At 35.3% G+C, this 11,264-nt stretch overlaps 1 protein-coding gene across 10 annotated transcripts in view; it reads right to left on the reverse strand.

Annotated features, from left to right (window-relative positions):
- Positions 1-2,022: 2,022 nt before the first annotated feature.
- The window catches only part of LOC144965282 (polypeptide N-acetylgalactosaminyltransferase 5-like), a 171,470-nt gene continuing 162,228 nt past the window's right edge, over positions 2,023-11,264 (reverse strand). For 6 of the 10 annotated variants that reach the window (XM_078900461.1, XM_078900464.1, XM_078900465.1 and 3 more), the window contains exons 5-13: positions 9,894-10,060; positions 8,877-9,044; positions 7,817-8,030; positions 7,202-7,319; positions 6,682-6,867; positions 5,630-5,758; positions 4,632-4,736; positions 4,048-4,176; positions 2,094-2,932 (exon numbers count right to left, since the gene is read on the reverse strand). In XM_078900461.1, the coding sequence (XP_078756587.1) occupies positions 2,783-2,932; positions 4,048-4,176; positions 4,632-4,736; positions 5,630-5,758; positions 6,682-6,867; positions 7,202-7,319; positions 7,817-8,030; positions 8,877-9,044; positions 9,894-10,060 (1,366 nt within the window). In that variant the 3' untranslated portion in view covers positions 2,094-2,782. Of the gene's footprint in view, positions 2,933-4,047; positions 4,177-4,631; positions 4,737-5,629; positions 5,759-6,681; positions 6,868-7,201; positions 7,320-7,816; positions 8,031-8,876; positions 9,045-9,893; positions 10,061-11,264 lie in introns of all 10 variants that reach the window. The other 4 variants (XR_013643988.1, XR_013643989.1, XM_078900460.1 and 1 more) reach the window with 2 other exon arrangements.

Genomic DNA, 11,264 nt, shown 5'->3' on the forward strand with positions numbered 1-11,264 from the left:
GTTAGGTGTCCATGTTGGCTTGGGAACCCTTGGAAAGTGCTTGGAGCATATTTATTTAATATTACTTATAACCTGACGTTTACTTTTTTTGTGTGTGTATCTTTTTAAAAAAAAATTTCAAGATAAGTAACATACAAAATTTGGTCAGAGAACTCGTTCTTCAAATATCAATCAATTTAAATGACCCCCATCTTGGCAAAAACTCTCAACCCAGGGACTTCACAAAATACATGGTTTTCCAGGGTACAGCAGTTAACTGGTTAAATGGTGGCACCTGTATTTTAAATCTGTCTGCAATAAGACTATAGGAAACGAAGCCATTACAACTTCAAAGTCACGTGAAAAAGTCACATCACCATAACCGGGAGTCAAACCAACCACCTTACCATCTGAAACTAATTCAGCTCGGTAGCTTTTACCACTTAATTATGTTTTAGGAGATCCGATATGGACATCATTTTTAAAAAAAGTTTTATCTAGTGAGGAAAAAGATAATGAAATCAAAATAATGTCATCAATGTTAACTTAAGAACAAAATTGATATCATTCCTCCTCTGAGAAAAGGTGAAAAAGGGAGACAACAATGTTAATAAAATGAGACAAGCAAACGATAAAACACTCGGAACCCCCCCCCCCCCCCCCCCCCCCCCCCCCCCCCCCAACAAAATAATAATAACATGAACATCTGTCCATGCTTAATAAAACACCATGCTTTCATATCAATCTAGCATTTATCAGCATAAAGCAACTACTAGTAGCATAAAGGCTACTAGTGTATATGTTTCATTGTTATAATCTGAAATCGCATGTAAATTGTATAATTATAAATAATTTAATATCATTCTATTTAACAGTTTTAGTCTAGGAAAATTGATATTTAAGACATCATTCTGATGGTCAAAAACTAAGTGGACACTTAGATTTATCATATAGCACTGGTGCCAATCAAAAACACAATCATTGAGTTTATTAAATGTAATGTAAAAATTTAATGAAGATAACCCTGTAAGATAAAAGAAGATCTTAAAACCAATATCGACATCTTAACATCTCTATATATAATAACTTCCTTTTTCAAAAGCGATTTTAAAATCAGGCTATTTGCTTTAAAAACAGCATTACTCGGTGTGTGGAACAAATCTGCGAGGCAGGCCAATAATTTTTTTAAATACAACGACACATGTTGGATTTTAGAAATATGAAAAAAATTACTTCTGTCTTAATGTCAGAATTGTATCAAAGCACCAAAGTAAAATATCACTATCGCATATTGACCTGATGTAAGTCACTCGTAAAGGTGATATAAAAACTAATCTGTTTAAAAACATTATTCAATCCCACACAAAATTATAATTTAATGATGAATCTATAAAACAACAAAGCGGAGGTGTTGTGGTCTGTCATTTGTAAATTAGGGCAAGGATGATAATATTATTCTATTATTATTCAAAAGAAAAGATAAATTCCAGAGAACTTTGACGTAAATTGAGATCTTAAAAGACCTTATTCAATCAAGTATTACATATATGATATATAAACACAAAGTCTGATAAAGCACTTGCACCGAAGTTGCATCAAACACTTTGTCCCTAGCAAGAATGGGCGATGGATAAGAGAGGGAAAAGGTTTATGGAAAAGGATAGAAAATGGATTAAAATAAAATATTGTAATATATCATAATATGTCACGGACATAATAAAAGGAAACAGCTAATAAATAATTATATTATTCATCTGATAAAGGCATTTCATTAATTTGACATAACAGACTTATATATGATTACAAGAAAACACTATACAGCTGTACAATGACAAAACACTCTTTATATTTTGATCAGAGACCTTTCAGTTCTTGTTCTAAAATACTAAGATAACCCCTCGTCAATTAAGTTTTATTCATGATACTTCTTTAACGCTCTCCGTCTATTTTCATAATTATCCCCAAAACGTCGTTTCCACCCAGAACCAGAACAAAGCTTTAAAAGACTCAAACTAAAAAGCAATAAGTGCAAATTATATGTCATTTTTTTTCAGAAAAATAAACCCTAAACATTGTGTGAAATACTGCAAAGTTCTGACTAAAATTTATATTCATTTTGTTTTTCTTTCTTTTTCAAGATGAAAAGCTGTGGAACATTATCAAATATGAAACAAAACAATATTACTTCTCTGGACAGATTCAAAGTAATGCTTGAAAAAAAAAATAGATAATCCCCGATATAATTATATTTAAATTCAAATAGACATGGCAATCAAAAGGTCAGTTGGCTTTAACACGAAGACCTGGAAATGTGTGTACTGAAACAGTGCCAGACAAAACAGAGAGAAAAATACAACAGTCAAAGCAGGCTGATTTTTTGGGGATGTTTTTTTTTTTTTCTAAAAAAATACAAGAGAAAAAAAAAACATCCCAAAAAATCAGCCTGCTTTGACTGGCAGTGAAATTAGGCTGAATTTTTGGGACTGTTATTTTTTTTTTCTTGTATTTTTCTCTCTGCTTTGTCTGCCACTGACGTTCAGACTTTTTCGGATCTTAATCTTATACAAGTGACTGCTCCTTAGTTTGTCACTTTGGCTTAAAGACCCCTCACATTACATAATATGATCTGAGAAATCTAAATGAGTTGCTGGTTCTATTGTAACGATTGAGATTATTTTTTCGCAAGGAGAGGGTTATTGTGTTTTGTCACTATGTGGCTGTATATATAAAAGACAAATACAGATCACGAATAAATCAACACGTATAATAATATACAAAATCGGAATAACATTGACAACAATTATTATCTTTCTGAATGACTCTCTTTGTGGTTCTTCCTCTTCCAATACCAGATCTGTCGGTCTATCCCTGTACAGTGTTTCATCAACAATTTTTTTCCATCCCAGGAGACTTCAGCACATTTGCCGGTATTCGTATGCCTCAGGGTATTGTCCTGGTGTCAAAATTTATTTTTTAAGAATAAAAAACAAAATAAATCAATGTTAACTCAAAAAAAAAAAAATAAAAACATATCATAAAAAACACAAGGACAGCAACACACTCTTTAAACCATATCTAGTATCATGTGCTCATATACTTTGTACCGTATGCAGAGGAGGGATATTGTAGTCTGTAGCTCTTGATGCTATTTGGGTATTTTCCAGGTTTAAGTAGTGCTATCACTCTTGCTTGTCGCCAAAGCTTTGGTATTGTGCACGATTCAACACAGTTGTTGATAAGAGTTAGTAACCATGTTTTTGTTGAGGGACTGAAATACTTTATCATTTCTGCTGTGATGCCATCTAGACCAGCAGCTTTACCAGGTTTGGAGTGTTCAAGGCCTGTTTCCAATTCTTCGATGCAGAAAGGTTCTACTTCATGTTCACTTCCTTGGGCGATCTTTTCCATTTCTCTAAGTGTGCCCTTTTCTCTGTGTTTTGGTTTTCCATTTCAGATAAGTTGGTTTGCTACATCGTTTAATATGGGGGGTAATAAGGACATGTAAGCTATCCCACAATTTTTCAAAATTCATCTATGTTCACTTTCATTTTTTTCCAAAATGCCCAAGCCAAGTACCATTTACATCAAATGTCAGATTTCTAAGTTGGTCCTTAAAATAACAAAAAAGTCAAATGGAATGAAAGCTCCAATTTATGTAACAAAGACAGGTGATGTGGATGTTTTTTTGTTTCCCCTTTGTCAACAAAACATGATGAATGAAACACTAAAGAGATGAAAGAAAGGATGGCACTGTCATTATTATTCATGTTTAGTGTTTCATTCATTAATTGCTGACAAAAAGGGAAAACCCGAAACGTCCGCATTATCTGTCTTTGTTAATCAAATCGAAACTTCCATTCCATTTGACTACTGTTATTAATTTCTTCGAGCCTCAGCAGCAACATTACATTAAGTGGGTCCCGGTAATCTTTAAAAACAAAATCATTCTTTAAAAAATGTTTAACAATGTTTACTATAGTGAAAACGGCATTCACAAAACATTTGGAAAACCTTTTTATAATATAGGATAGCCAAATTGTCATTAAAATTGGCCTTATTGTCTTATACCTCTCTGTACTCCCACTCTTGGTTTCCTTTCTGACCATGACAAGGGTAGATAATCGCACTTTCACCCCCAGAGTAATCCACGCATCCATCATCCCTTCTTATCTCCCTTGCTTTACTCAACATCCAGAACTGCAAAATTAAAAGTAAAGATATGAAAAACAGGGTAAAGATTTAAATGACAAACATTTTTAAAAAATATATAAAGGAGAAAAACAAGGGGAAAAAAATTATTTAGAGTTAAAGATAATAAATAAATAAAAGGAGGAGAATAATTTGAGAATCAATTCATCAAGGATATATGAAAATAGTTGTAAATAATCTGAGACATTTGAATTTTTAAATTAAAAAAAAAAAATTGAAACATAACATGAAACTTGAAAATATCCTTTCGTATATCATTTATTCAAACTTTATTGTCATGGTGTACGAGCTATATGGTAACCTTTTTTTCAAAGTAAATGTTTATGGACAAAGGCAATGATGCTTGATATCAGTAGAGCCTATTTATAGCAATCATTAAACAATTCTTGATAAAACGAGTCTCCATAAGTTTGTTTTAAAAAAATGAAAGGTTCGTTACATACCTGGTTTCCCCCCTGATTATGACAAGGCCACATGTTGACAGGCTTTTGGTAATTGGCGTGATCTGCAGGACTGTCTATACACATTGGTTTAGCTTTACTTCGAATCTGGAAATAAAACGTGAATGATTTGGAATAAGTACTACCTGCTTTAATGGTCACCTCATTAAAGTTGGATCTATCACAAAGATTTGCTCGCTCTGAGATACAAAACATGAGTGCTTTTTATCAGATTTTTCATATCTCCTCCTGATATCAGGAAAAAGATATGCCATCAGGAAGATGTTTTCGTTTATTTTGAATCTCTTGGAGCAAACTATCTCTATAGAATGTATATAATTGATGTCACTCAGCTCTGTGAGCAAACTATCTCTATAGAATGTATATGAATGATGTCACTCAGCTCTTTGAGCAAACTATCTTTATTGAATGTATATACTTGATGTCACTCAGCTCTTTGCTATTGTTTTTTGACCGCGATTGGGTGATTTGTTCTCACGAAAGAGTTCCCTCTAACAGTCTTGAAATGTTAAAGGTTACAGAACGTTATGTGTGTTGGTCTGATTGATCTGGTGGGCAGAAAATTGAGTATTTTACCTGATCGCATACCATAGAATCCTGTTTGGCATTTTGAAAAAAAAAAGGTCATAACTGAACACAACACACACACACACACACACACACACACACACACACACACACACACACACACACACGTGTGTATATTATATATATATATATAAAACTACAGACAATCAAATCATTAAAATATGTAACTGAATTGCCATAAGGAAGTTGCTCTTTGAGCACTCTGGTTTTATCCATGCCTGGCATTTCAACACTAACAATAACAACAACAACAACAACAACAACAACAACAACAACTAAAACAAACAAACAAACAAAAGAAAATAAAAACCATTTTTGCTCTTTGAATTAAATTTAGTGTGAATTCTCTACCGCAGCAATCACTTATTCTTCGATTGACAGCTGAAACATACCTCTCCTGCAGCTATAGACTCTCCAGGCACAAAGAGGTCAGGATATACATTTTTGATAAACCAAGAAAAAGGTTTACATTGGAGACCAGCACGAAGCTTCTTGCGTTCTGTCACATCTCCGTACTCTCCCTGTGTAAAAAATGGGGTGAAACTTACTTTCTGCTTACCAATTATTTCCTTTTCGTATCTTTCACAAAAAACAAAAAACAAAACAATCTAAGATTCAGTTCAAAACTATCATCTAAATCTGATATAAAAATATTTTGAACTCTGAACAGTAAAAAGAGAGAGAAAATAGCTTAACTACTTTTAAGAGATTTCATATAAATAGCATGAAGAAATTAAGAATAAATCATATTATTCTGTAAATGTCAGTGAATACGAAACTGAAACGTTGTTTGGCTTTAATATTTGATGTGCTGACTTGTCATAACATAAATATTTTCCATAATACCATTATGTGTCTTACAGGGGGATCAGCTCTTTAGAGAAAGAAAAGAAAAAAAATACCAGGTCACAGTTGTCAAATATCAATCAAATTAAATCAATTTATATCAATGAGTCATTAAGAATTCCTGAGCATTTAATCAACTAGAACTTCAAGACATTAACCCTTTACATGTTAATTGAGAAACTAGAGAGCAGGCACCGGTGTAAGATAAATATCTGAACAAGTGTGTATGAAAGGTGCCAGACAAAGCAAGAAAGAAAAATACACGAAGAAAAAAACCATCCCAAAAAATCCCTGTCTACCTCGGGGTTAATTCAATCTTTCTCTAACCTGAGATTGGATTTTACCTTTTTCACCCAAACCCCCCCCCCCCCTCCCCCCCCCCCCTCCCCCCCCCCCCTCCCCCCCCCCTCCCCCCCCCCCTCCCCCCACTAGATCACATAGCTGAAATAATAACAAGAATATGTTACATGCGTGTTATGCTTCTACTATTACTCTCCTATCAAAAACTGTTAGGTCTTGGGTAATAATTAGATGGAGGAAATCTATGATTTAAAAGAAATTCAGTGTCACAATAAAAGGGTTAATTCTTAGTTCTCACCAGATCATTGTTGAATCGTTCATAGTAATACTGTTTGTATTCATCCAGCCACACCTCAGCTAAACGGATAGAATTCTTCTTGACCACATTCACCCCGGTCCTCCATGTGTATGGGGACCGCTTACGGAATATATGGCCCACATGGGAACAAGGTATAATTTCCAAGGTACCACCACACATCCAGACCTGAAGAGAGAAAAAAACGTATACCATTTATCAAATATAGCAATATTAAGTTTATTCAATCTTTATACTCCATATATGTTTCACACGTGTTAATCAAACACCCCACTTGTTCTTTGGTTATACTGTCAGATTGCAGACGTGTTAGCTCTCTGAAAAATTTTCCTCTTTTAAAAATTCCAAAATTTGAATAGAAAGACAACTATCAAATTACATTCATTATCAGATCACAACAAAGCTTCGTTTTTTGGGGGTTTTTTGTTTTTTTTTTGTTTGACCAACTCAATCCTTGATTTAGGAATTTGATATTCATTTGAATTTATTGACAGATACGAACCCTGAAAGAAAGCTCCAGGTTTTCGCCACCCCAAATATCCATGCCAGGGTCGTATGTACCCAACTTCTCAAAATACTTCCTGCTAATGGCGAACAACCCTCCAGCCATGGTTGGGGATCTGGAAAAAAAAATAAAATAAAGTGATGGATTATTATTGGATGGTTAGTTTCAACAATCTACGCATGGCAAAAGAATCATTATTACTTTTTAAAAAATAAAGATTAAAATAAAACAAAACAATACAAAAATAAAATGTAACAGAGAAAAAAACAAAACAAAACAAAACAAACAAATAAATAAACATTAAATTTCCAACTTTTCTTGAATGAAAAAAAGCCACATCTATTAAAGCTTACTGTGTAGAACTTTGATTAAACAAATGCACGTAAAATTAAACTATATCAGCAAGAAATGAAATTTTAAAAAGTTTTTAGATTTTTAAAAAAATAAAAAAACTGCGTTTTATCAAACAAGTTTGTGCAACCCATGAATTTTCCATTTTGTATTTTACATACCTTGAATAACATAAGTATATTATGGCAAACATCACCGTCAAAGTAATGAACTTTTTTTCTTTCTTCTTTTTTTTAAAAAAAAAAAAAGCAAATACACTACCTTAGAGGGCTGATATCACTGGACCGTCTCTTCCTCTCATACTCTGGGATAGCATGCCAAGAGAACTGAAGGTTCCAATCGAAACCCCCGATAGATGTAGACTTAGCAGCGGAATATTGGAACTTCATGGAGTCGTCCTCGATGACGTCAATCACAGGGCACACCACTGTCGTCTCATTCAGGTAGATGCGCTCTAAAAGCGGCTCCAACCAACCTGATGATGGCAATGATTATAATTAGTCCAACTATAGCGCTGCTAAAAAATTGAAAATAAAACTGAATAGAAAAGCCTGATTCGTGGAACATTTATTTGAAGTTGTAATCAGATAAATAAATGGAGCTATAAGACTATAAGTATAGATGATGATGGTGATGATGATGATGATGATGGCAATGATGACGGTGGTGGTGGTAATACGACTACGAAGTCTCAGGATTTTGCATTAATTTACAAGTTTGAAAAACGGGGGGGGGGGGGGGGGTATCTCAATTTGACCCCACAGGCCTTCTAGAAATAAAAGACCCCCCCCCCCCTCTTCCCCCATCACCCAAGAGAAAATTTGTTTTCATTATTGCACGAAACAACAGTGGAAAATCCAAATGGTAGAAAGCAATTGTAACTGGAGTTAGTATTGCCCTTCTCATTCTACTAAAAGCGGATGTTGATATGGTCACTTGGCTGGATAACAAAAGATAAAGTGAGAAATAAACGAATTCGAAGGTTGGCTGAAGTGAAGAACGTATCAATAAAGATGAGAGAAGATAGATGGAAGTTGTTCGGACATGTTAAGAGACGAGAGAGTGAGTACGTGGAAAGGAAAGTATTGGATATAAAATTAGCGGGAAAGAGAAAAAAGGGACGCCCAAAAATAGATGGTTGGATAAAGTAAAGGACGATATGAAAGAACAGAGCCTGGAGGAAGATGATGCTGTTAACCCGAGATGCATGGAAATGTGGCATTCCTTATGGCAAAGCTGCAAAATGCGGGAAAAACTGAAAGAAAAAGAAGATTCTACTAAAAGCAGATACTATCGTTTGAGGACTCCTTGATTAACCAACCTTTGGCACATTCACAATGCGAATCCAAAAAAGTGACCACCTGTGCTGTGGCCAGATTGAATCCCTGAAGCCTGGCACGAATCAAACCTTCCCTCTTCTCTGTACGCGTCACCTTCACCTTGCCGCCCAGCTTGGCTATGTAGTCCTGCAAGGGCTGTTTGAGGTGGTCTGAAAAGCAAAATAATAAAGGCTGTTTAGGTTTACCAATTTTTACTGGAGAAAAAAATGAGGATTTTTTCCTCTGACTTTAAATTATGCCAATCGCGCCTAAAGTTTCTGACAATTGCAGAAATGTTTGGCGAGTTATGAATGAATTGTCGAAACAAGTTGTGACGCATTTATCAAACGTGAATGAGCGCCCTTTAAAAAAAAAAACGACGACAAAGGCGTTGATTGACTCGACGTGAAGTTATAGGGAAAAGAGGCGGTTCTCTCTACAACGAAAGAGTGAGAAACGAGAGAATGACTTTATTAACGCCTTTCTCTCATTCTTCGTTTATCAAATTGAAGCCTCCATTCTATTTATCTACAGTTATCTATTTCGTCGAGCTTCCAGCAGCAACATTTTCATTATCCACTCTTCAGTAAACACGACTAGTTTCTGCAGTTCTAATCCATTCTAATCGAATTGAACCCCGTCCGGAGAGGTTCAAATAAAGTTGAAATGATGTCGAAGTGGGATGAGATGATTTTCACAGTATTATCTATCTCTCCTCTTCCTTTATCTTTTTGCCGAGCAGCATTATATGCAACAAGTTGAGGGGTGTTTTCGTTTGGTTTTTTGCTGTTTTTTTTTTCTCCTCCTGGAGTATAACATCAAATAAAGTAAACGGTTTCTGCACCCCCCCCCCCCCCCCCCACAAAAAAAAAATTAAAAAATAAAAGACAAAAACAAGAAAGAAAAATGCAAAAGATGTCTTGTCAATGTACAACAGAACATACATTGAGGGAGAGGGAGGGGACACAAGAGAGTTTTTATCGGGCATAAGTACAAGTCCAAGAGTATCGGATACTCACCCATGTCTGAGAAGTCGTCGACCAGAATAATCTCCTTCAGCAGGCTGGGTGGAGACCTGTCGAGGATACTGTGGACGGTCCTAAGAAGAACGGACCAAGCCTCGTTGTGAAAACACACGACCACTGACGTATCCGGCAGGTTGCGGTGGTATTTGAGGCTTTTGCATCTAGAGAAAGGAATGACAATTGTTTTCTTTTAAATGAATATTATTTATTTTGCATGCACACTCTTGTGAACTATCATGCCTCTTCCGGTTCAGATTTTGGCACTAACGAAATTAACAGATACTGAAACATAACTGGTTATATATTGGAGGTGGTGGTGCTAGTAGTAGTAGTAGTAGTAGTAGTATTAGTAGTAGTAGTAGTAGTAGTAGTAGCAGCAGCAGCAGCAGTAGTAGTAGTAGTAGTAGTAGTAGTAGTAGTAGTAGTAGTAGTAGTAGTAGTAGTAGTAGTAGTAGTAATAGTTGTAGAAGTAATAGTAGTAGTAGTAGTAGTAGTAATAGTGGTAGTAGTAATATTAGTAGTAGTAGTAGTAGTAGTAGTAGTAGTAGTAGTAGTAGTAGTAGTAGTAGTAGTAGTAGTAGTAGGAGTAGTAGTAGTAGTAGTAGTAGTAGTAGTAGTAGTAGTAGTAGTAGGAGGAGGAGGAGGAGGAGGAGGAGATGTTTTGTTTGTTTTTAAGGGTTTTACGGCACTTGCAATAGCGCCAGTAAAAACGAAGAAAATGGGATAGCAAAAAGTTCTAGAATTACAATTAAAGCACACAAGAAAAGGGAAGACAAAGGGAAATTGGTTCAAATAAGAAACAGGTGTAGATTCCAAGAGCACAATATGAAAGTACTTAGTTTGAGATCACTAAAAGTCTCATCCAGACACAAGCACAGGTCCCGACTAAGAGAAATACACTCAGATGTTTTACAAATCATATATAATATAAAGAAAACATAATACAGTGCATAACAGAGAAATGATTTACAAGAAAAAAATATCAGCTCCCAAAACTAACTATACATTTGACTGTTTCCCTCTCAGCCAGGGCATCCGAGGACCAGGACAAAACCAAGTAATCTCATTCCAAGACAAAGACAGAAAGTAAGTTGGAAAACAGATATGGGGGGATGGAAGATGAATTAAGTACCTCCCTGCCCACTATGGGAGGTCAGGAACCCCCCACCCAGGAGGAGGAGAAGGAGGAGGAGGACGAGGAGGAGGACGAGGAGGAGAAGGAGGAGGAGGAGAAGAAGAAGAAGAAGAAGAAGAAGAAGAAGAAGAAGAAGAAGAAGAAGAAGAAGAAGAAGAAGAAGAAGAAGAAGAAGAAGAAGAAAGAAGAAGAAGAAGAAGAAGAAGAAGAAGAAGAAAAGAAAGAAGAAG

This window comes from Berghia stephanieae, chromosome 2, assembly GCF_034508935.2.
Source record: "Berghia stephanieae isolate SIO BIC M18660-M18661 chromosome 2, UCSD_Bste_1.3, whole genome shotgun sequence".
In the NCBI taxonomy this organism is placed as follows: Eukaryota; Metazoa; Mollusca; class Gastropoda; order Nudibranchia; family Aeolidiidae; genus Berghia; species Berghia stephanieae.